The 27,418-nt window shown below is 43.0% G+C and overlaps 1 protein-coding gene across 5 annotated transcripts in view; it reads left to right on the top strand.

Annotated features, from left to right (window-relative positions):
* lrp8 (low density lipoprotein receptor-related protein 8, apolipoprotein e receptor) overlaps positions 1 to 27,418 on the top strand; it is a 164,200-nt gene that overhangs the window by 119,491 nt on the left and 17,291 nt on the right. For all 5 annotated transcript variants that reach the window (XR_011602096.1, XM_070960132.1, XM_070960130.1 and 2 more), the window contains exons 6-14: positions 385 to 507; positions 1,821 to 1,943; positions 4,043 to 4,162; positions 5,335 to 5,460; positions 13,140 to 13,311; positions 15,848 to 16,072; positions 16,266 to 16,384; positions 17,914 to 18,053; positions 26,133 to 26,274. Coding sequence is in view for 4 of the 5 variants with exons in the window: in XM_070960132.1 (XP_070816233.1) it covers positions 385 to 507; positions 1,821 to 1,943; positions 4,043 to 4,162; positions 5,335 to 5,460; positions 13,140 to 13,311; positions 15,848 to 16,072; positions 16,266 to 16,384; positions 17,914 to 18,053; positions 26,133 to 26,274 (1,290 nt within the window). In the remaining variant the exon portion in view is untranslated. The remainder of the gene's footprint in view (positions 1 to 384; positions 508 to 1,820; positions 1,944 to 4,042; positions 4,163 to 5,334; positions 5,461 to 13,139; positions 13,312 to 15,847; positions 16,073 to 16,265; positions 16,385 to 17,913; positions 18,054 to 26,132; positions 26,275 to 27,418) is intronic.

Below are 27,418 nucleotides of genomic sequence, written 5' to 3'. Positions count from 1 at the left end.
GCAGGTAAGAGTTGTCTATGACTGATTACCGTTGGATTGGAATGCACTCCAAGTTGGCCTGATGAAAGAAAACTGCGCACACACACATGCACATCATCATGGATACAGTTGAGGAAGAGAAATGATGTGTTTGTGTGTGCGTGTCTTGTCTTCACCTCTACAGGGAAATTGGAATGAAAGTTTCCAAATGTTTTAGAGGGATAATGTATTTGCTTCTCCATCTGTGACTGTGTGAACTTTTGGAATTGCCCTGTACTTGTGTTATAAGGCTCTAGCTGTGCATCTTCTCAGACACGAGACCAATAGATGATATTCTCACTGTAATAATAAAGTAACAGGTCAGCTCATTCTAATGTATGTGTGTGTGTGGTTTGTGTCCCGCAGCCCTGCTTACCTGTCGACCTGATGAGTTCCAGTGTGGTGATGGATCCTGCATCCACGGCACCAAACAGTGTAATAAGGTTCACGACTGTCCGGACTACAGCGATGAAGCTGGCTGTGTCAACGGTAAGTGTCAGATGAGTACGGGCCCTTCAGCATGAACACACACACCTGTATCATATCCATTTTCACTTGCAGTCAAATACATCTTTTTCATCTGAATGTCGTACTAAGATTCTTATGCCGTATTCTACTGCTGCGAGAAATGGCAACTTAATTTCATCAGCTTCATGCAAGTTTTAGTTCTTTGTCACATTTGATTCACTCTAATAAAATATATATAAAATTACAACTTTAACACTGCTAACGAGATGCACAGGGGATGTGCTAGAAAGTAGCACAGATGGCTGCAGTTGGCTGCACTAGTTGAATCGGCCCCATGAGCAACTTTGCACTGCTAAAGCAACGCAGACGAAGAGGAACGGGAGTGAAAGAGGCCACAAGGTCAAAGTATTTAAAGAGACTTGAAAGCGCCTTCCTGACGTCTACAAGAAGTGTTCATAGTGAAATGATTGTGGAAAGGATTTGGAAAAAAGTTACAATGGTATTTTTACTCAAGCACCAGTTAACATATTATAGCACAAAGTTCAAATTGATTTTTTTACTCGTCACAGTTTTCAAAAAGGCCACAGTACAATACATCAGTACATGTGTGCAGACACCTGTACATGCATTTGTTTTTTTGTTTTTTTTGTGAGACTGCACATGACAGGTTAAGTGACATTTAACAGGTGAATGTTCTGAATGGCCTTGTAGAGAAATTTCACTCCCTCCTTGCAATCAGACAAAACACAGCCGCTTTCCTCATTATTTGTGAGAGCTTGCAATTATTTCCAATTCTCGCAAAGGAAAGGTCAAATCAAGAAAAATACTTGCCAAATTGCACCGATCACCATCACATTCTGCATAAAATGATCCAGTTCTGTATCACTGATGCAAAACAAGATTAAATAAAATCAAACCCTCAACAAACAATCATTTGAAATCTTGAATCTTTGAAAAAATTGGAAATGCTTGTAGGAATTTCTTGCTTCTCTGCGTATGGTCCTCAATAAGATCCATCAATTACAATCTCAATGTGTCTCCAATCTGACACCTAATAGCCTATAACCTATCTATATGTATACAGGAGGCAGCTTCAACTAATCCATTTATTTATTGATAACTACATTTGTACTTCCTGATGGCTCTCTCTGAGAGCCCCAACAGTCAACTTCCTGGCTCACTGTCTGCACAAGCTACAACCAACTGTTGCAGTATTACTTGCAAATGCATCAGATCTGACCACCACACAGCTTTCATTGACTGAAAGGGAGGTAATCCAGCAAGTACAAGCATGATCTCTAACTTTGCGGTGGTGTGTTGTGTCTTCACCACAGTTACAAAGTGCGATGGGCCAAGAAAGTTCCGCTGTAAGAACGGGGAGTGTATTGACAGCATTAAGGTGTGTGACAACGTGAAAGACTGCAAGGATTGGTCTGATGAGCCCATGAAGGAGTGTGGTAAGATCATTTCTCTCTGTTTCACTGACAAAACACCCACATACCCACATGTTCATTAGGTGTTTCACCACCTCAGGCATACATGGATGTACACACTATGTACTGCACATTTAAATGTAACAGCACTGATGCACTCACGCATACCGAGGCATCGTCAGCTGCTTCTAATGTGGGTGGTCATTCCTCTTAGTAAAGGGAGTTTTATTCGATCAAGGCAGGGTAAATCAGGACATTTCTCAACTGGCTTGTTATGATCAAAGACCCAAGTGACTCTGCCCTCAAGTGCAATCTTAGCCAGGAAAACGTGATCTGACTCCATTACCCATAAGGCACCACACAGATTATCCTCACACCATAGATAATTACCACTCGGCGAGCTTCAGTCACGGATCTCACATCACAAGCAATGCAATCCAGCTGCAAACATAGTGCAGATAAGAAAAACATGTCAATAAAACCTTGTTGCTCATGTAGTTGCAGTTGAAGTACTGTAACTTGATGCGTGTATGAGTGACATGTTAATCAAGTACACGCACAAGCAGAGCTCGAGAAGACTCAAAGAAAGTGCACTTCACTGACAGGCTTCCTCTGAAAAGAAGTGATCTCAGGCCAGTCAGATGGGTATGAAATGATATGTGAGTGTGCTGCCCTTTCAGCTCGCTCTGATCTTAAGGCAAATGCACACACACACTGTAATGAGCTTGCCCTGCAACCATATCATTAATGTTGAACATGATGTTCAGCACGTCTCAAGGAAAGCCTGCACCTCCTCTTTCTTTTAGCTAGAGCTGATAGCTGCCATTATCTGCAATGTGGAGTATGTGATAGTTCCTGAACTAAGGCCAGGCCAAAGCAATATAAAATGGAGATATATTTACGTTCAGTTGGGCTCACCAAAACACAGCCTGTGTGTGTGTGTGTCCTTGAGGTCTAACTAATGTTTTTGAATGCTTGAAACATTTGCAAATCGTGCATTTTGTCACATCCATGTTTACTTGCTAGCAGTCCTCTTCTTCCTTGCCTTTGTTGGCACACGTTCAAATTTCTTTGTGGAAATTGTGACTCAACTGTCAACTCAGCCTTTTGGAAGGGTAATATTGAATCACTGGAGTACCCTGTTATTGGTAATAAGGAGCCTGTCGGCCAAACCGATTCCGAAAAAAATGCAAATGTGTCCACATACTTTTGGCCTACAGTGTATTCTGTAGGTGTTTCACAAGATAAAATGACTCAGTTGAAACAGGTTTTCACATTCTTTTATTTGAATACCATGTTGATACTGAGTAGATCTGTTGTCAGACTTTATATACTATAAATGACAACCTTCATTTCAGCTAAATGTCTTGACTTTCCTCTTTCTCTTATTCTCTCTCACACAGTCTCACTGTCTCACAGCAGAACCTGTAGCCTTGAAGTTTAAGTCTTTAATGTAAACCGGTAATGAAGTACCAGCTTTAGCTTTATGCAGCGATCTGACTCTACTCCCTGGAGGGTAGACAATAAATGGATCTGCAGAAACAAATACAAAAAGGAAGGTGCTCACAGGAAGCATGACTGAGACAGAATCCAATCTGTTCTGCTAAAAAAAAAACAAGGAGAAAATGGAGAGAAAGAGATGAGAGGATGAAGGACAGCATGTGTAGCAATAGGCATCATAGTGGAGTGGCACCTAGTACACGTAGCCAAGCTTGGCATTGGGGAATGGATTGTTTCCAGGTGCGTTTGGCTCAGGTTGTTCCTGTAGGCCATGAAAACACACACACAAGCAGACCCACAATATACTGTCCACGCACATCAATACCCCTTCTCTCTTTTTTTATACTGTTTTTAAGCCCAGTCTCTTGTTGAATTGAAATTTGATACATAGACACACATGACAGGACTGAATCATCTCAGCTGGCAGGATGATTAAAACTACACGCATGCACGAACTTTGGGTGTTTTGTCCCTCTGTCCAACTCTTTCTTTGAGTCTTTTCCAGGCTGAATTGTTCTTTCCAATAGTCTGCTGGAGTTATTTCATCACACCACTTTCCCTCCCTCCCGTTTTGTGCCTGTTCCATTCTCTGTCCGTCCACCCTCCTGTCCCTTTCTCTGTAGGCCTGAACGAGTGCACAGACAACAATGGAGGCTGCTCCCACATCTGCAGGGACCGGAGAATCGGTTATGAGTGTGACTGTCCCTCTGGCTACAAACTCCTGGACAAAAAGACGTGCGGAGGTAAAGAAAAGACAAGTTATGAGACAAAACTACTGCTTTAATGCAGAAGACCATGACTAGTGCACAATAGCATCTTGTCTGTGCCTGGCCGGGTTGGTCCGAGTTGGTGCAGTCTATATTGCTTCATGAGACTGCCTTCATGGGATCGCTAATCTGATTTTACTGTATTGGGAATTGGAATCAACTCTGGAACATGAAAGATGAAGAAAACAGAACAGACCATACTCTTTAACGGACAGAGACTCAACAATTGGCAACGACAGTGAGGGTTTAGACCACTGGGACCACAGACTACTCTTAATTGTTCGAGTCAAATTTTCTTTCATTTAGCATGCAGGGTTGTCTTTTCTGATGCTCGGTAAGCGTTTCTGCTACCGTTGGACATGCTGCGTAGAGTTGGTCATAACGTGAGTACGCAGTCATTTTCAAAAAAAAAGAGCTCAAATGTTTTCAGTCTCTAAAATCACAATGGCAGATTTTTTGCTCTTCTTCTCCTAAACAAGTCAAATTAACAAGATATAGAGCATAAGTGAGACTGCTTTGAAGTTGCTTGAAAGTGATTTGTTTTACTTTGGACAGAGCCAGGGAAGCAGTTTGCTCTGCTTCACGTCTTGGTGCTAAGCTTGAATAAACAACCCAAATCCTGATCTCAGTCAGATCAAATTGGTATTGATCTTCTCTGGAGGCTGTGGCTTTAATGGCAAACAAGAATTTTCCAAAAATGTTGGACTTTTGCGTTATGGTTTCATTTGCTTTAAGGTGCTTAAATGTGCTGAGTGAGAGTCTTTGTCATCTTTAACAAGCTAGCAAGGACAAATCATCTGTGCAGTAGACAGGTTGAAGTATTCAAGATATTTAGTTCAGTACATGGTATCATATAGAATCTGGTAAAAAAAACATTAAATAAAATCAGTGATAGTGTCAGTACTGATCTGTGCAAATGCAGTTTAACTGTGTTTCTAATAATGAACAAGCTTTAGCGTTCACATTTCATCAAATCATGATCTAAGCCTGTCTGCTGGAGCTCTTGATCAGATAGATATAAATCCATCTGAAGGGAACATTCTTTGGTGAAAGGTTGTTATGCGTGGGACTGAACATATACTTCTCTTATTTGTCACTCATAGTTTTGCTTTGATGTGCATGTCTTTGTGTCATGTTTCTCTCTACAGACATAGATGAGTGTGAGAACCCAGACGCCTGCAGCCAGATCTGCATCAACTACAAAGGAGATTATAAGTGTGAATGCTATGAAGGCTACGAGATGGACCCTGCCTCGAAGACCTGCAAGGCCGTGGGTGAGCCATTCATCACACACACACACACACACACACACACACACACACACACACACACACACACACACACACACACACACATGCTTGTGCAGGTCAAGACAGGCACTGTCATAGATGGATGTTCTCACCAAAATACAGCCGTGGGCACACATTTACTTGGATCACACGTAGAGACCAACTCTTATATACACACCAATTACCTTTCCAGTCCTGCACCCGTAGCTACCAAGTCACATCCCGCACTATTCTCACACTGTGGGACTCTGTGAAATGGGAGGCTTGCTTTGTATGCAGGCCTTGCACATCAATCTGTGCAAAGATAAATATTTGCCATCTCTTTCTGCAGTCCTCTCTAATGAAAAGTTTGCAGCCAGCTGCCTCTGATCTCCCTGGAGTGTCAAGGGAAATATGCTGTGTGGGGAGGGGGCCTGCCACACGCTATAGCACACAGGCAGGGTCTGTGCCCCTCGTTGGCCTGGGTAAACACTCCGCGCAGTGGTACAAATGGAAATAAAATTGTCCTCAAAGTTGCGCCGCGCAAGGTTGGTGTTGAAAAATGGTCCATCTAAATCCTGAGGTGAAAGAACAGCTGTAGCTTTTTAGCTCTTAGCTAAGACTGCCTTTTGAAAAGCTCCATGTTTTTAATCAGTCCCTCCATTCTCAGTCTGTTACAGCTGGTTTTACAGATAACAACGCTGTCTGTCAACAACCATTTAAGCACCTGCAGATAACATTTCATGCTGGCACCGACAAATTAGAGCCTCTGATGTGTAGTGATGTTATGACAAAAGTTGATATGTATTTTGCATCTAGCAATTACATCTAGCAACAGTGCTGAAAATCTGTTTTCAGCACTGTTGCTAAAGCAAAAACAGTACATCTTTTCCATTTAAAGGAACAGAAGGATACACGTGTTAAGTGAAAGTTTTGGACCCAAAAATAGGACTCGAACAGCCGATCCACACTTTGTGGTAACATGGGATGGACGGAGAGAGCTGGGTCGCTGGTCAGAGGTCAGACTGGCTGGACACTGGATGGAAGGATATGAACCTGAGGCAAAATTAGGCAGAGTTCAGGAAACCACAAAGAAAATACTGATGAACTTAGAGCTTGGCCATAGTGGTTGAACCACATTGGCAAACTGAGCACTCTGGTGAGGACTGGGGTGTAAGTCCAGGGTGTGTATATGTACTGCAGCAGCTTGATGAGTAGATGGGATATAGGTGTGGAGGTTGGTTGGCAGGAGGAGACAGGTGATTGGCAGCAGTAGGGAATGGAGAGCCTAGGTTGTCAAGTAAAAGCTTTCTTTGATCATGAAGCCAAATGTTACTCTACAATTCTGTGGTTCAGCAGGGAAGTGTACAAACTGCTCTGCAGACTGGAGTCGTCAGATAGATCAATGTTTAAGCCTCCCCGTCTCATATGTCTCACATTCCTTTGTCTTGAAAGAAGGACAGATCTGATTGTGAGTCTATGCATATAACAGCTTAGGAGCCACAGCTCAGTAAACACCTTGACATGTTGACTTGATTGTGTTTGAAGTTGTTATTGCTGATGCAGGCCGTGGATGTGTAATGTGACATGATGATTATTTGTTTTCATGAACGGCCAAATGGTGCGTCGCTTTAAATGATGCTGCTGCAAGGAACAATGGAACAGCATTTTCTCCTTTCCTTTCCTTTCCTTTCCTTTCCTTTCCTTTCCTTTCCTTTCCTTTCCTTTCCTTTCCTAAAGGATGGTCTAATGCATCCTATGCTAAAGGAGATAAAGGGAAGCATTGAAGAACCTCTCCTTCACATCTGGACAATTCAGCTCTGATCATGGCTTAGCTACTTCGGGTCATTTCACCCAGTTAGGAAACTTTCTCAACAAAAAGACTTTTTCAGTGCAGCAAGAGAGAGAGAACCTACAGGGAAACACATGGGAGAAGGAATGAAGGAGAGGCGCAGCCAGACCATGACAACCTGCAGAGAGGATTACAAAAAATAATCAGTGCTTTATCTGCATTATACATTTCTATAGGAGACATCATGGCCTCTTGCTCTGACAGTATCAATGCCTTGCAATTACCCCTTTACTTGAATTGGGAATGGGACCTTTAACTGATTGAGTTGCACAGCAAATGAAATTTTCTTTGTGTTAAAAAGGGAGAGAAAAGAGTGTTATTAGTGATTACTGCCATCGGTCTTAGGCTGAGTCATTATAGGGTGAACTGGTCTGGTAATGAGAGAGCTTAAAGCAGAAAACAGGCCCTCACTCTCGAGCTAAGTGGCATGAAAACCGCCATTGATTGCTTCATGTCTCTCTGTGTGAATCTTTATTACCGTTAGGCAGAGCAAACAGTCCTTGTCAGACCCAGGCATTTATGTGGGTGGGGGGCAAGCAGAGGAGAAAAATGATGGATGCATTGTATGAATCTCTCTCTGCTCATTGAGGTGATGTAGAGAAGCATCCACACTGCCGATTGCGGAATATGTTATGGAGACAGAAAGAGGACGAGTCAGAAAATGTGACAGGATTATTGTTTATGTTGTGGTTTATTTATTCAGAGGCACAAATAGGGCTGGGACCATAACTGCAGGGATGTCTGCTTCGTGAAGCTGACGTAATGTGGACTTAATGAAGCCATATTTGCCTGGGTTCCTAGACACACATAGACGCGCGCTCGACCACACACATGCATGGCCAGAGACATCAGCACACGTATACGCTTCGAATTCCGGTCACATAAATGCACATGTAGTGATTTTGGAGAGTCACGTCAAAGTTGGTACACAGACACAATTCCCCTGTGACCGGCCGGCCTGGAGGATTGTCACATCCTGTGATGAGACGCGATGCGTGCCGAGTGCCAATATTATTTGCACATATTGAAGTTCGGGCTGCAAAATGCCAGCCGGTTATTTGTGCTTCTATCTCGGAGGCACGCAGCAGAACACGTCATCCTCAAGTTGCCATATATAGCTTTTTTCCCCCCCACACTCCTTGTTTGCGTTTGTTCAGCCTGTGCAGATAATTGCGAGAGGAGTTACTCTCAGCTGAGAGATAACAGCTACTCTTGGCGTTCTCCAATGTACAGAGAGCGCGTTTCGTTCTAATCCGAACACATCATTCAGGCTCTGCAGATTAATTTCAGAGTAATGTGCAACTGTTACACCAGCAATGCTAATTAAAAGTGAAGTCCCAGGTTGGAGTCATAATGCGTTCACTCCTCTAAGCTGGTGTTTATGTATGTGTGTGCATGTTTGTATTAGCACAGCATCCATTAAGCCCCCTGAAGAAATAGTTGCTCTACACTAATTGCATTTATTGTTTTTGTGTTTACACCTTTATGGGTGTGATGCCACTCACTGAATCGTCAGCTTGAGTTGTTATTATTATGTGTAACAGAGGGAGAGAAGGAGCATGGGAGCTTGCTTTATGCATGAGGAATGAGAATAAGGGCCGCTCCATGCTGATGCCACTTTCTGAGGCGTTTCTTGACCAGTTTAGTCGTCTGTCATACGTCAATCACTGATACAAAGTGGAGTCCAATGAGGCCAAGACCAAGAGAAAGACAGGGATGGAACTATGAAAGCGTAAATGAAGGGAAATAATATCCCATTTCTGAAAGAGGATGCACTTTTGTGATGTTATTCCTCATTATTGTCATTATTTTATGTCACAGCTGATCAGTCAGCGTGAAGATGGAATTACCACAGGAGAGAAATGTGTCATCAGTGTCCAAATTTGTTGTCCTTTTTGAAATGAAACATGCTAAATAAGATAAATCAGTTTAACGCTGCAGCTAGAGCTTCAATTGCTGTAATAAAACTGATTGATGAAATCTTTTTTTTTTTACTTTTGTTAATAGTTAAGTGTCATTCAACATTATTGAAAAGCAAATAACCACGCTGCAGATTTGAAGTGTCACTCAAAACAATGAGCATCCCTCACTGGCTCTGCTAACTAGCTTTAATGAGCATAGACTATTTCCTGCCCCAGTGGTTTATAAATGAAAGCGACATCCACTTACAGACAATGAAGTCGCTCTTTCACGATAGAAGACTGCTGAGCCCTTTAAGGCAGTCAAATAAAAGTTGAAATTTACAGACAGGAGTGAGGATAAGGAAGTGAAAGACGTGTCAGCATGGAATATATTACAGGTACACACACAAACTGCTCGATCAAAGGAGGACACGCTGTCACAGCGATGCAGAGGAAATGTACAAACCGCGTGTGCTGCTTTCTTTTTTTTTTGTTCTCGTTTCCTTCCTTGTTCCTTGTTCCCTCTCACTCTTCTGCAGTGTACTGGGGGGCTTAACCACAGTGCCAAAAGCAGTTTGTGCCACACTTGACAGTTTGAGCACAGACTTTTCAAAATGGGTTTAAAGCAGTGGTCAGATTTTCCCCATTGTCAAAAGATTTCGCCATGGGACCCAAGATGTTGTGGAACACTGTCAAATCTCATCTCACAAGTTTTTCCTGCAGTTTTATGGATGAGTACATAAGATTGTATTCTGGCTGCCTGTAGGAATATTGGTAACATTAATCCAGAATGTCTTTTATTCTTTCAGTGACCTATCAAGCTTTATAATGATGTCAACATTAAGATGCAGGTGCACTAAAAGTTAAAAAATGTTTACTCTTTCATTAGAAGAAAATGCAGCAAGAAAGTTCTCGTGGAGACTCTGACCGTCCACCACAGAAATAATGAAGCGTTGTATAACTTTCTTTTGTCAGGAGGACGGCGAGTAGGGTGACTTCTTGACATTTGGCACAAGTTGTTGACAGAAGGTTTGCGTCTGCTCCCTGCTGCAGCAGCTATTCATCATTATGTAGCATAGTCTGTGTATGTCTTAACGAGCATGGCTGACCTAGCCATGTGTGTCTACTTCCAGACATAACATCATCCTAATAACCTCATCCAGCGTGGGTCCATTCACGCTCGTTCGCATCGGGCTGCAGCTACACATCCCCATCACCCTGCAAAATTTCCTACCTTTCTGTCTGACCTTTCCGCCTGTCTTTATGTTGGATTTTCTTCCTCTTACTTTGCATATCTCCACAACATAAACATCTGCTTCGGTGTGAATCAAATCAATGCTCCTGCAGAGCCTGACGGCATTTCCCCAGCCCATATTTATCTTTTCACTGCATTATCTTAATTGGCTAACGGGGCAGAATGGCACTGAACTGGCAGTGCAGATGAAAGTATATCAAGGGGACTCTGTTCTTGTTAAGAAAGCTGACTGTTGCTCTGCTGGAATCTATTGCGGAGAGATAATATTGCATTTTTTGATGACATCTGTAGTGCCACAGCATGGAGAAAACAGTGACTCAGCTTTTTTTTTTTTTTTTTTTTTGCCTTGAGGAGGACATATTTGCTGTAACAACAGTGATGAGGGATAAGAGATGTTGTCTCGAAAAAGTGAATCGGCAGATTGCGAAGTTAAATCGATCTTTGTCGTCATTGCACGTACTTCAACTGTTCTTACTCTCTTTTTCTCATCCTGTCTTTCCCACCTTTTTCTCTTTCCTCCTGACTTTCTTTCCTCCTGCTCAATCTGTTGATGTCTTTGCCTTCTTGCTTCCTCCCCAATGACATCCTCTAACTCCACATTCCTCCTTGACACTACCTGCATTCATCACATTTGCTTGTGCCTCTCTCTGTTTCTCTCTCTCTCTCTCTCTCTCTCTCTCTCTCTCTCACTGTATCTCTCTCTCTCTCTCAGCAGGTAAAATTGATGGTTACAAACCTAGTAGTCAGAGGAAAATGATTGGATACAAACAGTAGTAGAGATGTAATATTTTCTCCTTGTGCAGTAGCCTGTATTAAACCGGGCCTGAGAAATCCTATTGCAGTGTGTGTGTGTGTGTGTGTGTGTGTGTGTGTGTGTGTGTGTGTGTGTGTGTGTGTGTGTGTGTGTGTGTGTGTGTGTGTGTGTGTGTGCCTCTTTCCGTGGCAGTTCTGCTTTGCTGGACAGTGTGCAGGGAGTACACTGAAGTGAGGATGAAGAGAGAAGTGAAGATGAAGGACGCTACAAAAGTAGATGGGGGGGATATCTGTGTGAAAGAGAGCAAAAGATAAAGACAGAGGGGGGACCAGACAGGCTAGGGCATTCTAGGGCAAAACAAAAAAAAAAGAATCAAGGGACGTTATTGGAGTGCAGTTGCAGACGGTAATGTAGGCAAATTCCATCTGTTTGCTCGTGTATGTGCAGTTTGTATATCAGGCAAAAATACCATTTTCAGGCATGTGCACAAACAGTGTGTGTGCACTAAAGATGAAGTTGACCTTGTCATGAGAATTATTCAAATGCTTGAGTCACGCTCACCTTCAGCCTCCTGAAAAATGTGCCCCGGGTAACTAATGTGCCAGCCAACAGCACGTGCCTGAGGAGGAGAACCCAAAAACACACTTTTGATATGCTGCTGCTGCTGCTGCTGCTCTAAAAATAGAACAATGTGTCATGTCTAGTTTTTGGGCTACTTTATGCACCTGCACATTGTGCGTCATTGCTTCATCGTGCTCACACACACACACACACACACACACATTGAATGCTCTTTGAATGGATGTGTTTTCCAGCCCTCTTTGCTCTGTTTGGGCCTCCTCATATAATGTATGTGTTACTTTTCTGCAGAACATAATTGCATGAATAATTAATTGAGCAGCATTATATGTGTACGTGTACGTGTGTGTATGCGCATGTGTGTGTGTGTTTGTGCGTGTGTGTCTACAGAATATATTTTCCTTTTAAATGGCTTATTTGGATGATTTATTTATGCTCACATCATCAAAAATACATGCTTTGAGGTCCTAAACTGTACAAATGCAAAACAAGACCTCTTACATTATGTTCCCTCTTGGGAATAAGAATCAACAACTCAACACTGCCCATGGTATCTTTGTAGACACCAGTGTGTGTAGGTTTTGTACACTTTTGCTCCATGTACACGTCATAGGGAAGAAGTCACTGGAACACACTGACTGATTTCCTTTGATAATGCAAACAGACCTACATTGTGAGACACAATCAAAGTGGGCAAAGACATGAGGCAGATATAGCCAGCTTAAAACAGGTGTACAATTGTCAATGAATAGCTGGTTGAACAGGATTTCTAAAATTATTGGATTATGGGGGGGTTGCCCAGGGGGGTTGTCTAATTTTCTAGCGGCATGTCGTGTGAACCTCACCGTTTTTAAATGTTCAGTGTTTTTCAAATATTGCAGGACAGTTTTTGATATCAATAGCTCGAGCTGCTAACACATGACAGCACGTAATTACATGGAACACTTCTGCCTGTGAGCAGCACCGGTGTGAAGTCAGTGTGACCTTGTCAGTCTCAGGAACTCTGAGGATTGTATATTAGCACAGATGCAGATAGGTTCACCCTTCAGATACACATATGAGTTGTGTGCCGCAACTGATGTGTCATTGTCAAGGTCAGCAAATCTTTCCTCGTCACATACACACTGGCACGCTTATGATTGACGGGACTGCAAATGGGCCATGTCTGGAGGAGAGTGGCTTGAGAATGATAGATGTACTCTTTTGGGGTTACAATAATGAGTTAATGGCCATCAGGGGGCTCCACCCACCTCAATCTTCCCGATGTCAGGTAATAAATAAAAAGCAGAAAATGTTGATCAAGAGACGTTATTGTGACACAAATGTCTGTTACCTCTCTCTCAGGAAAGAGTCCATACCTGATGTTCACCAACCGTCACGAGATCCGTCGCATTGACCTGCTGAAGAGTGAATACGCGCAGGTGGTTCCCACGCTGAAGAACGCCGTGGCCCTGGATGTAGACGTGTCCACCAACAAGATGTTCTGGTGTGACTTATATCATCGTAAAATATACAGGTACGCACGCATGCAATGCAATGCAATGCACAGTGCATATGGTCTGCGTGGTATTAACCATGATACAAGTTTTTTGGACGATGAATGAAGTCTATTTAAAGCCACGAATGACTTTAGGAGTTTGGATAACGCCGTCTCCTCCTGCTCCAGCCACTCTGTCATTCTGTTTCTCCTCCATCCATCTTGTCTGCTTCAACCTGTCACACCTTCTGGTACCGGGACAAACACACCTGGGAGCTGTGTGTGTGCTGAGTGTGCGTGTGTGTGTCTGTCACACCTGGAGGGCTGTGTCATCTCTCTGACAGTGAGAGGTGGAGCTGTTTGCCCTTCACACGCATACAGTATGTGCACACATACAATTACACATGCTTTAGGTTTATCATTACTTTATATCACGTGTGTGTGTGTGTGTGTGTGTGTGTGTGTGTGTGTGTGTGTGTGTGTGTGTGTGTGTGTGTGTGTGTCGCCCTGTTGGCTGGCAGGTAGTGGGAGGGGCCTTCTATCATCTCAGCTGAGCCATATGCTGTCTCTAATTTCACTGCCTCAATAATCACCACCATTACTCATCTGCATACACACACGCACGCACATAAACACACTTCCGCACAAACTCAGTGATACACTCAAGGGCTTGTGACAGAGAAAGGACAAATTGTCTCATTTGTCATGATGAACTCGACTTTGGAAGCAGCAATAAACACACACTCATACATGTCCAGCAGCAAATGACTTTATACAGTTGGAGTTGTTCTCGGTTGTGTTTGCGTCCCTCTCATCCTTTAGCTCAGTGCATTTGTGCTGCTCATTTTGGCTTGCGTGATATCATTTTTGAGGGACCGTCATACAATCCAAACTCTCAGTGTGCAAGCATATTTTAGAACGTCCGCTCTTTTATTTTTATTGATTACGCTTTTTCTGTCACAATGCTGCATATCTGCTTTGTCATAAACAATCCCACAAACCCATCGGCTATCGTCTGAAGTGATTCAGCCTGTGGGGGCAATGGCCAGTTTTCCGGGGCCTCCGGCGTAGCCAGCGGATATCCAGATAACAGAGAAGACTTCTTCTTCTGCGCACTGCTCATTGTTGACAGTCTGATTTCAACTTGAGATGCAAGAATGGAAGAGAATAGCTAATATCTATGAACAGATATCTGCATAAGAATGCAGATAACTTGGAAATTAGCTAATAAAAAGCTCAATTGTTGTTTTTTCCTCTGATAAGGAGCTTTTTCCAAAATGTATATTTAACAGTCACTCCCTCATTGTCCATCACTGTGACGGTGTGGTCGTCCAGACTAATTCATAGTTATCGGAAGCTACAGGTCAATGACTGTTAACTCCCCCTGATGGAGATGTTGACTGCAAACAAAAATACGGACAACTAAAGATGCCATCTGCTCAGTGGTCTTGGACTCATCTGTCTCTGTCTGATTCCTTGCTCTAGTCTGCCTTCTAGTCGTCCCTCCAACCTGTTCATTGTCAGTCTGTCTGAATATTTGGAGCTGAAATAAGGACCTAATGAATAGTACCAACACGCTCTCAAAGCATATATGAAGAAAGGAAAATATTGGAGTAATCTGTGTAAATTATTTTTTCACCTGCAGTGGTCTGTAATCTGCAGTTCCTAATTAGACCACTGCTGCACCAATAACAACAAGGGATTTCATCCACATCCACTTTGCTCTCATTTTAATTTGCTCCCAGCGTGAGAGACAGGTGTTGGATTCATGCTGTAACGCTTAGGACACAAGAGACAAGCCTTAGATTATCTCTTGCGAGACAGCAGCAGGCTAACTCTCCCCTGGTAGATGAAGATGTCTGCTGTGGCAAACAGTAACACAGCCAATTAACAACACAATCTGCTGACTCATCCGTCTCTGCTTCATCCCTCGCTTCAGCTACCTCACCAGCCTTCTCCTTTAGTTAAGCCGCTCCTCCCATCTGTACTTCATTCTTGTATGCTACAACGAGGTATGAATTGGGACATTGCGCTTCCCGCCTTTTTGGCAGGGTTGTCTTGTATTGTCTTGTTTTATAGTCCTCGTGGCGCGGAAACAGTAACGCACTTTGTCTGAAGATGTTACGTGAGGAAGGGAAACGTGAAAAGCAGATGGGGACAGAAGAATGGACAGACAGCAAGTGGGAAGCCAGAGGAAAATGGAGAGAGCTTGAGAAGACAGAGAGACTCAGAGGGAAAAAACAGAGGAGGAGGCAGGTTGTTCTGGAAGATGCTAATAGATGAAGACAGACTATTCCTCCCTGAGAGGTACTGTTTGGTGAGAGGCCTGAGGTTGTTACACAGATGTCTGGTTTGGGTGCCCCTGACATCCGTAGCATCATCTAAGAAAACCTGTTCCCGACTCAGCATGTAGTACATTCAAGTCTTTGTTCACAACAAAAGGAGACCAGAGCAGGCAGAAACAAGTACAACTTCTGTGGGGGATCCGTCTCATGTCTCCCTATCTCCTAAATTATTAGTTGTTTTGTCGTTTCCATGACGCTGAATGACACAGCTCTTATCTACCGTCCACCAGTGCTTACATCAACAAGGCCAGCGATTCATCGCAGCAGGTGACTCTCATCGACTCGCTCCACTCCCCTGAAGGCCTGGCCGTCGACTGGGTCCACAAGAACATCTACTGGACCGACTCGGGCAACAAGAGCATCTCTGTCGCCTCAGGAGATGGCAGGAAGAGAAAAGTGCTGATAGCCACTGAGCTGAGTGAGCCGCGGGCCATCGCGGTGGATCCACACCAAGGGTGAGTGGGGGAGGTTCGAGAGGGGAGGGGAGGTTTGGACAAATCATGACAGGATGGCAACAGAGTTGAGTGAAGGCAAGAGACGTAGAGTCAGAGAGGGAAATTGTGTACATTCAGGCACATTCAGGTCCCGCACATTTTTTTACTGAATTGTACAAATCAATATCTAACTGGTCCATGTATCTTTCCACAGGTTTATGTACTGGTCGGACTGGGGAGGTCAGGCCAAAATTGAGAAGTCTGGGTTGAACGGAGTGGATCGACAAGTTCTGGTGTCCGAACACATCGAGTGGCCCAATGGCATCACGTTGGGTAAGGACGGACGGAAAACATGTAACTTTGAACATGCAAGGCCCTTTGAGGAGGACGTGAATCCTACAAGAGGACACAGGGACGGGAAAATCAATCAGCTCTGAAAGCGGTTTTCCAAACAAATTCGTAATGTTGACGTCGCTTTTAAAAAGAGAGAAAAAAATGGTTTGAGTACATTCAGCACAAAGAAAGAGACAATAACAGAGATGCAGAGAGCAAAAAACAAGAGAGACAAACAGCCAGAGCTGAGAGAAGAAAACAGTCTAGGGGTGCTGCAACCCCTGAGTAGCTCTTATTGTTATAGCTCAGTTTGTGTCTGCCTCTCATCAATCAAGCCAGCGAACACCGGCCTCCGAATTAATAAGCCAGACGCTCCGTGCCGTCGATACCTCGTCCCATTCAACTCCCTCCGCGGCAATAGCCAATTTTTCTCTGCTGCCTTTGCCCGAGGAGAAAGAGAGGCGCACAGCTGCCACACTCTGTGGAATTGAGGTGTCACTACATCTGTATGAAAACAAATTATTTTTTCGAGTAGGGCGAATGAGAGAGTTGGCCAGACTCACACGATACTGCTCGGGAAGAAGGGGTGGATTATTTTCACTTGGTCATTGATTTCACGCAGAGCAGCAAACAGAGCAGGTGATTGTCTGAGTCATGAGAGGTGAAGCTGTGAATGAAAATAAATCTGCTTTTTCTCTTCTTTTTTCTCTTTTGGCAGGATTATGCTGCTTCACTTCTTTTCTAAGTTTACTCTGCTGACTTGCCTGTTATGCACTGTGATCAAAAATCTGCTTACTTAAAGGAGACTTTTTTTTTGCACTTCCTCATCAAACTAAAAGGGAAATCACAGTGTTGTCACTGCCGTTATTGTGCTAATCTGGAATGTTTGAATTCATGTCAGCAAAAAGTCTCAGATTTAATCAAAGAAAATAGCATTTTTCTGTTTGCTACACCTGAGAGTTAAACTGCTGTTTTCCTTTTTTCTGCCGCTCTGTTTTCCACTTGTGCTCCAGTTCTTTACTACATAGTTGAAATCTATTAAGTAAATAGTTTATCATAAATGTTTAATTTGAGATTACCAACTGGCAAAGGCAAAGCTAGATTTGGATTCTGTCCCTTTCTGTCATATTTGATTCAGTCTGTACATTTTCATGTCGAGCACAGCATTACTTTGTGGCCTATGACCAATCCACAGAAATGGAACTGGGGACTGTTACACGGTGATAGAGTTGTAAAACAGAGAGAAAATAAAAAGTGTTCTTTCAAGACTAATCAGTTTGCTCAAGGTCACATATATTTTCCCCAGCAAAGAAGTCAACCGGCAATATTACAATCACATCTGTGTTTTCTCCGCGCAGGGCCTCGGCTGTCGTGTCAAAAAAGATTGATGGTGTGGCTACTGGGCCATTACATTCATATACCTCTCACCCTAGGCCTTTTCTCTTGGAATGACCTCTCTCTCTCTCTCTCTCTCCATTCTTCCCCCTCTCTCTCCTCTTGTTTTCCTTTTCCTCCTTCCATCCTCTCAGACTTGTCTAACAGGCGTCTCTACTGGGTGGATTCTAAGCTGCACCTGCTGTCCAGTGTGGATCTGAACGGGGACAACCGCAAAGTGCTGCTGTCCTCCCATCACCACCTGGGACACCCCTTCGCCCTCACTGTGTTCGAGGTACAGGATTGAGATTGAAATACAGCCGCAGAATCGGTCCAGCCGCTGGCATTGGAGAGCTTTAAAACACTCAGTACGCTAGTTATTCATTAGTCCAAAAAAAAGTAGAATTTACCTCTCAGATATCTGTTATACCACTTAAGTGCATCCCATTTTCCAAAGCCTACCAGATGGTTTTAGATTGATTTCCTCCGTTCAAGGTAGCTTTTGCTTTTATGCTGCTTTTAGTTCATGCCGGCATGTTGTGAAAAGCAAGTCACAGAGACTCTTGCCGCACTTTTGCAAAGTATAATCTGATAATAAGGGTTCTCTTAAGCAGCCAAATATCCAGTTTTTGGTATGCCAGGTTTCCACCAGCAGTTGAGCACAGTCTAGCATTTAAGCCATTGAGATCTCAGTAGGCACCACGAAGCTTTGCCTCATAAAAATACATTCAAACCCACTCTTGTTCAGGTAGATATAAGTATAATAATCCAAGGAAATATCAGGCTAATGAAAGAACAACATACAAATAAACACAACTTATTCTGGCATGAGGTTAGAGTCCATTTCAGACCAGCTTCCATGAACAGCTTCAATGAGGCTGAGCACAATAATGAAAGAAAACAAGGGAATGATGGCCTTGAAGTACAGCATGAATATTTATTTATTACTCTTGGCAGCGTTTGGAGGAGGCCTCCGCCTGAAAGGCATGCTAACATCCTCATTTGACCTCCAAAGGTAGATACACACAGAAAAATAGGTCTGTCCTCACTTATCATTTATTTATTTATAACTACAGATAGATAGATAGATAGATAGATAGATAGATAGATAGATAGATAGATAGATAGATAGATAGATAGATAGATAGATAGATAGATAGATAGATAGATAGATAGATAGATAGATAGATAGATAGATAGATAGATAGTGGTCAAAGAAGTGTGGGAGCTCAAGAAGTTGAGAAAGAGAAATAAGTCAAAGGAGAAACATCTGAGACAATCTGATTGAGAAGAAATGAGAAATGGTTTAAAAGTATAGCAGCAAGATAAAGCCAGTGAAGGCATTATCTTTTCAAGGGCCGACAAGTGTAGAGTCACAGTAGAGTACAGCAATCGATGAAACTAATTTGAGTGTATTTATTGAGGCAGGAGTGAGTCAGTGTGTTAGAGCCCATCAAGTATAGATGATGTGGAAGGTGGAAAAGAGAGCCAGAGGAGAGAAGGGTGAGGATGGGGGGGGTGAAATGTGAACGGTGGGAAGTGCTTTCTCGATTCCTCTCTGTGCTGCACACACTGTGATGATGAGAAGCGAAGGGAAGAAGGAACATCCATCATGTCCTGCTGAGTGTGCCTGCATGTGTGCAAGCACTGAAAGTTCATCCCTAGAGATTAATAGCCCCCAGCTCCTCTGGTCTTTGTTCTGCTGGTTATGATACAGACCAAATTAAAAATCCTTTAGCAGTGCAGCAGATCGTCCTGGTCCCAGCGGACCGATAATGGGAAGTTTGTTTCTTTGGAGTTGCCTGGTTCGAGCTGTAAACTGAAACACAGAACTGCTTTTGTTTGTTTAATTCAGTTTGTGTCTTATCTGAGAAATTGACTCGGCGTGTGGTCTGTGTCAAACCGCTTACAAGGCCCAGTTTAGCAGAGTTGTGTAACTTGCCATACTTTACACTAGTGCAGCGTTTAATGACATGAGGATGTTGATAATAAGAATAATGGTTCTATCATTCAGGCCATTTTTTTCCCACTACTGACTCAGTAGCACCAGATCGGTGATGATTACAAAGCCATTAAAATCCTGCAGCAATCCACGTGTAATGCATTGAAGAAGAAGTGTGCTATTTTTGATGAGGTCTGGTTGTGTGGCACAGAAGAGGTGAAAACAATTTAGTGGTTGCATACAGACTTGGACTTTTTGTGAAGGGCAATCTTAAGTCTGCAGAGGAATCTTATTAGATTTGACTCAGTGATCAATGGAAAATTTGTCACCAACTGTTTTGACTATCAGGTATTTTTTAAGTAAAAGTTCCTTCTGAAATGTGAGGATTTGGTTTGTTTTAAAAGGCAATTTTCTCTCTTTTCTGACATTTTATAGACCAAACTGTTATCTAGAAAACAATAGACATATCATATTGATAATTAAAGTTATTTGGTTGAACATTTATTGTTAATCTACACTTTAAAGTTATATCGGAAGATCACAAAAATAACATGCATAAGGTCATGTAAAGCTTTATCACTTACTTCTTACGCTCTCATGCGTCATGCAGGCACATATCATCACATGTAAGCATGAAGTCACCATTCATAATCGTTCTTTTTCTGTACATACATAACCACACAATAGCTCCTTCAAGCATGTGAGAGATGTGAGGTTTGTGAGTTTGAAAGGGTGTAAAGCCCCACATATTCCTCATTCCTCAGACAGTGAGCGCATCCCACTTGAGCACATCATCTGCAAACTTCACATCGGTGCCGATGCGCTAATGTTTCTTAACACTGCAGAGGAAAGACACTGGGTTCCTCTATCAAAGTCTGAGCACGCCACACATAAAAAGACACTCACACACAAATCCTTCCAGTCAGTGTCAACCCCCTGCCTAGACACCAAGCCCTGAGGAAATGTAGATCGCAGAGGCATGCAGAGCGTAATGTTTTCTCTTTCTCTGGCTTTAGTATCATTGCATTACTCTTTATCCCCTCTTTGTTTGACTAGAGGGGATAGAGGAGGGGATGAGATGAGTTTGGGAAGAAGAAGCGGAGAGGGGGAAGGGGATTGAAAAGAAAAAAAACAATGGAAATAAACACAGTCAAGAAGGAAGAAAATAATACCGTACTGTCCTTTTTCCATGAACTCTGCACCTCAGGAGGATTTAAACAAGTTTCAAAGATCCTGCACACCCATACAAATGTTTTCGTTTATTCTATTTGATTAAACCTGTGCTCGGTTTGGAGGTGCGTGCCAAACTGTATTTGTCACACCACAAGGTGACATTGGCTTGATCAAAACAGAACAGACCAGAAGCCTGCTGATGTGGTGAGTTCTCTCAGGGCTGATTGGTGAACTTCTGTACTCGGCGAGCTCGTGGTTAGCTTGCTAGCGAACCTCTGAATGGTACAACACCGCTAAGAAGCTACAATAACTTCCTGTATTTTGCACTCTCAGACTCTCTGTCCCGTCAAAACTCAGCGTTGTCAAGACGGTCTTGCTATTGGTCGTGACTTTGAGCGTCAAAGTTCACCAAAGTTAATTTTGCCTCGTCAAGCCGATCCTCTGATTGAGGCTGTCATGGGCTGTCTTTCCAATCAGTTTAAACACTCCCCAAAACTCCAGGACACAGATGATTAATTTCCATAAAGTTTACTGGGAATCTTGTGAAACTGTAATCACAATACAACAAAAAATATGTGCATTATTAAGCAGATAAACATGCCACAGCAGTATCTAGGCAATTAGCAGGGCCTAGCTAGCCTAGCCATGTAGCTAATATGAAGAAAACACAGCTAATGTTAAGCAGGAATGAATTATTGAGCAAGCTTGGCTTAGCAACACATTTAGCATCCAACTATGTTTATATTCACAGAAACACAAAATAACTTGATGTCCTCATGCTATTGGATGAATAATACTCACAGACGTTGCCTTAGCAAAGAGGGAAAATGAAGAATAACATCTTAACCAAGGAGCTGACCACTGCTAATGATGAATGTCTCGACATAACAACAACTGATCACCACATAGAGAATCTTCTTCCTGCTTCCCAGGATGCATTGCTTCTATGTTGCTATGGTTACAGTAATAAACAAATCACACTGAACTATGTTTCTAGTGAGAAACTTATTTCTAGAGACATAACAGAGGTAATTCCATTGCAATGAACTATTTCTCCACCAAATTTTGAATCCAGGCCTTTAAAGTATTGTCATAATTTCCCTTCAGTCCATTGAAATTGCACCCAGCACCAAAAAAGGATGTCAAATGTCTGCCTGAGATGGTTGATGCTCACACTAGAACACATTCTTCATTTCAAGTCACACAGGGATCCATGAAATGAGTTGAAGTGAATATTGAGAATGAGCCCATGTGACAGAATAGTGAGGAAAATGGCAGTCAAGCCCTATCTGTCTTCACTCACAGCCCAGATGATAAATCTAATCAGCTGAGGTAACTGGAAACACCTGTGTGGGTGAAACAGGATTTAATGTTGTGCAGCTTAGTGGAGATTAACACAAAATGCCTCCTAACATCATTTGATTCCTAGACAGATTGAGCACCGGGACTACATTACTTATTCATAACTTGGGCTGATACAACAAAGAATACCAATCAAACAGCCAAAAATCAAAGGTTTCAAAAGTTGAGTGGGATGGCTTTGTGTGAGCTTTCATTTGTAATATTCTGGCATGACATCTAAGTATGCAGCGGGCACAGACAGCCCATCAGGCAGATGTGTCAATCAAAAGGGCCCAGCATTCGTCAGAAGGTTCATCTGGGACAGAATCAGCCAGGGCTGTTCTCCCCTTGACCTTAAAAACACTTCATATCCATTTAGATGTCGTCTCATCCCCTTGACAGCGCAGACAGACACAGCTCTGCCTGAAGTGATGCAATGCCGTGTGTTCAGGACAACTTGTGCATGTGTATAAGTGAAGTTCCAGACTATCCTTTGACACGTGGAGGAGTCACCCTGGTTCTACAATGAAGAGCATTCACCTGCTCAGGTCTGCATCGCTTGTCGAGAGCTTTCAAGGTGAGAAAAAGTGGCAGATGCAGAGGCTGACGGTGGAGAAGCTGAAAGAGAAAAACCTAAAGGAAATGACTGACTCAGACCGAGAAAGACATCCACAGAGACAGAAAGGCAAAGGGAGAGATGGATTTGAGGAATGTTTTATCAAACACGGCTGATGTTTGTCTTTCATTGTTTCACTGTCACATGAGTAAAGGCTATCTGAATCTGAGTGAGGGCGAGAAGGAGCAATAGAGAGCTCAGTGAAAGATGGAAAAGGAGAAGGTGAGAGAGAGGTTAAGTCTGCTGATAACCCAGCACAAATGGAGAGCGTGGATTACAGCTGCGACTGAACCACACGCAGAGATACACAAACGCATGCTTACATGCACACACTAGACAAATCTGTGGTTGGACCATACAACCATAAACAACCTCAGCCTGATGAAACACAGTGCTCACAGGAGCTTCACTCTCTGTGTCACACCCACCTCCTCGTGTGTTGTTCATTCTTTTTTTTTTTTTTTAAATCTTCTTAAGATCTGAACGTCACTGTGTTTTTCTTAATTGATGTGTATCTGTGTGGATAGGGGAGTCTGTAGTTGCCATGGAAACCATGCACTGTTACCACTTGTGCGGCGTATCCTGTTAAGAGGATTGTGAGGAGGTGTTAGGCAGAGGAAGACATCAAGGAAGGAGAAAGAGTGAAAGATGAGAGAATGATCTCACAGGTCAAGCCTTGCAGCGTTTATTCCTTTATTTCTGAGGAAACACTTTACTTGTTTTGATTTTTACAACAGGGACCAGGCCAGTATTCAGCATGAGTGTCATGTTTTCTGGTGTTGTTCTAGCTGTTGCTGCCAGGCAGCAACAGGTCCTTCCCCTTCTGACATATATCCTCCAAAATGGCCCATATAAGTGTGCCCCCGTGGTTCCTGTATGTGTGATTTTAGAGGGCTAAAACCACTTGCTTAGCATAGACAGCTCTCCATAATGGGACCTGCTGTTGCAGCCCAGCATCAACCGCTCATTTTGTTCCATTTGGTCCAATAACACACAATTAAATTATTTTATCCCATTCATGTGTGCTGGGAGCAAAAAGGAAGTCAGCCGGCTTGGCTACCTCAAAAGGCTTCGCAATCTGTGCAGACTGAGACATCCTCCATCCTTAGACCCTCGATTTGGACAAGGAAGATATCCTTTAACATGGAGCGCAAGATGAGGGATGCCTCTGCCAGGACAGACAAAGAAGGACTCTAGTGCACGTGCACTGTATGGGACACCATCTTTGAACGCCATCTTTGAACACCATATTTTAACACCCAACCAAATGTCTCACTGCTTCCTGCTTTAGTCCCGAGCAAGCATGTAAACTGAAGCTGTGTTAAGCTTCTGACGAGCGCTGATGTTTTCCTCAGAGGACAGCCTCCTTGCTGAGTTAGAGATATGTTCGTTTTTTCTTCCACTGTAAAAGTCCACTTTTGTTCTGGTGAACACCACTGTGCACCGAGGAAGCAAGTTCCTTGACTCAAGAGTAAAGCATCCTCAAAAGATGTCAAACCTAAACACTAAAGATAGAAATAGCAGCAGTATCACCTCTACTTTTTATCATTAGTTGAAATAACATGTCAGTGTTGTAAATCTTAAAATGGTTTGTTTTCGTCAGTCCAATCTGTATCGCCTCACTATCTTTAATTAGTAGTTCTATTGGGATTTCTCATAATGCAATTTGAACAAAAAATGTTTGAATCTTTTCACTGCAACATACCTTATTCAGTCTGCCCTGTTAGAAAAACCAGCATAGGTGGACCAGCATGTTGTTGCTAGGTGAACTACCATCAAAACACAACATATACTGGTATAACCAGCATACCCCATGCTGGTTTTGCTGGTGGCTAGCAGCTAGCAGTGGCTGGTTAAACCAGCATCACTAGCAACAACATGCTGGTCCACCAGCGTTATTAGCAACACCATGCTGGTGTACCAGCATAGCTATGTTGACTCACCAGCTAAACCAGCATCAATACAGCATAAACCAGCATAGACCAGCATGGAAATGATGCTGATCTATGCTGGTTTTTCTAACAGGGTGTTTAAAGCTGCAGTATGTAAGATGGAGGAGAGAGCAGACTTAGCCTAAAAATTTGAACCAACGCAAGTTCCACGTCACTCCCCCTCCCTCTCCGCTGCACTCATGCCCTGCCTCCAAGCCCCGCCTCCCTGCGGTGTCTGTGCAGCTGCCATGACAACCAGTAACGTTAGCCTTAGCATCGGAAACAAGCTAACTCTGCCCAGCCACTACATCACAGTCGCTAACATACCGTACGCACTGCGGAGTGTTGCTGTAACAATCACCATATTAGCTTCATGGTTATTTGTTGTCTAAGCCGTATATGCTGCTGTTGGCAGTGGCGGTATGGCCAGTTTCTCCTTTGCGGGGGCTGTTGCTCCGCCATAGCTTTCACTAGCCTCCTGACGCCACTCAGCATGAGTGGAGGGAGGGGGCGGTTCGCAGCGTGTGTGAGTAGTGACTGACAGATGTCAGACACTCCCTCAGATGCTCCTCTGGCTCTGATTGGTTGTTTTGTGGCAGGCGCAGTGGATTCTTACAAATCACAGTACGAGCAGTAGGTGGAACCAATGGAGCCATTTTTTTTCACAGATCACATGTTTCATGTACTGCTGTCTGGGCATAGGGACAGTTTTAGCAAATATGACAAAAAAAATTACTTTTATACAAGTTACCTACTGCAGCTTTGAACCAGTCGCTGATTAAAATGCAATGTATTTAACCTCACTTCAATAACTGATATTTTAGCCTTCAAACCTGTCATTTCTCATATGCCTTCAATTAAAAATTTAATTAAAGTTACCCCAGGCATAAAACCTCTCCTTAAATTATGTGTGTGTGTTTCCTGTTAAGTAAAATGTAAATCCACAAACCTGAATGTAATCCAGTTTTGTTACTGATGAAACTGATGAGCAGAAAAGTGGACTTCTGCTTTGACCGTGATGACCTGGGGGCCATCACATTAACATCCCAGAGCAGTGTTTTCACCCAGACTGTAATAAGATCCCCTGTTACAAAACTAGGCCAGTGAAGTACATGAGAGTTTAATCACACAGCCATTGTTAGGATGAACAAATATCTGTGTAACGAACTGTGGAATGCATTTTTTATCAGTGTCCTTTCATCACCAAAAACTTGCAACTTCAGTGGATTTTGCTTGGACAATATTGTCTATATTTACACATGAAACATCATTTATTCTTAAAAATGTTTGTTCTTTCATTGTCCTTCATGACTTAAATAAAGTGACAGGTGTTCATGTAATTTTTTCTAACGCTCTCTGTTTTTCCATCAGGATCGCATATATTGGACAGACTTGGAGGACGAGGCCATATACAGTGCCAACCGACTGACAGGACATGATGTGGCAAAGGTGGCGGAGCACCTGAACAACCCCCTGGACCTGGTGGTGTTTCATGAGCAGAGGCAGCCCAAGGGTAAGACATGCAGGAAAAATGCTGAGAGCTTCAGTATGCTGTGGGCTTTTTGGCTGCTTTTTTGTTTCAAGGGCAACACGATAAAAGACAAAACAGCCACAGTGAGCTAGATGAGGGGCTTCAGGTGCCCATAGCGAATTGGGCATCATGGGCTCTGATCATGGTCGTTCCATGTACTGGGTAGGTACAGGTGTAATGACTGCTCCATCTCACAAAACTGCATCAAACTCTCAGGTAACAAAGCCTTGAAAAATCCATATATAGACCAAAGGATTCACTTATTAAACTGTTGGAAACAACAGATAACCTGGTGTGCGTGATTGGATTGATGCATGTGCTGTGCATGTCAAATGATGTGTTTTGATGTCGCATTTCTCCCAGAATGGATGCTTTCCCAGGTGTCTCACCCAACACCTGTGTGTGGGTATGCTGGTTAGCGTGCGTGTGTGTGTGTGTGACAGCGTGTATGAGCAGTTTGGTTGTGTGATTCTGTGTTTTCATGCTTTGTTTTCTCCCCTCACTCAGAGCTCAAAGCAGTCTTGTCTGAGTGCCAGTAGGGAGCTAATTGCATTCTCTCATTAATAAATCAGGAGTTCTGCTCAAAGAGATATCACAGAATTAAGCATGTTTTTTTCCCAAAATGCCAACAAAAGCGAGACATAAAACAAGCAGGCCTAACTAAGCTAAACAGAGACACACTGAATGAACTCTGGCTGCGCTGTGAAGACACAAGTAGTCCTGATAACAACGTGACCTTGAGGGAACAATTAACAAGGTCAGCACCCTCAGCCCTTTGTGTCACTGTTCAGTCACTCTCTCCTGCTTTTCATAACATTTTTGTCCTATCAGAATAACGTATGCAAAATCCAAAAAGGGGAGATCACCACTTAGTGATTGGATGCCACAATACACCTCCGCACATTTAAATATCCAACCCATTCAACATGCCTTCTTTTTGTTTTTTACACACTTCCTCAAAACCGCCTTTCTTCCTATCTTCTCTTTGTTGTGCCTTTTTTGTTATTTATCTATTTGTGTTTTGTCCTTCCAGCTGCGCTTTGAAGCCTAAGTTCCATGTTTCAGCTCAGTTCTTATTGTAAACCGAAGGGAGACGATGCAGACGAGGAGGAGGAGGGGACGCTGG

The sequence above is a fragment of the Chaetodon trifascialis genome, chromosome 4 (genome assembly GCF_039877785.1).
Source record: "Chaetodon trifascialis isolate fChaTrf1 chromosome 4, fChaTrf1.hap1, whole genome shotgun sequence".
Lineage (NCBI taxonomy): Eukaryota > Metazoa > Chordata > Actinopteri > Chaetodontiformes > Chaetodontidae > Chaetodon > Chaetodon trifascialis.
Note: the sequence above shows the minus strand (reverse complement) of the source record. Positions and strands in the feature narration are given on the sequence as shown.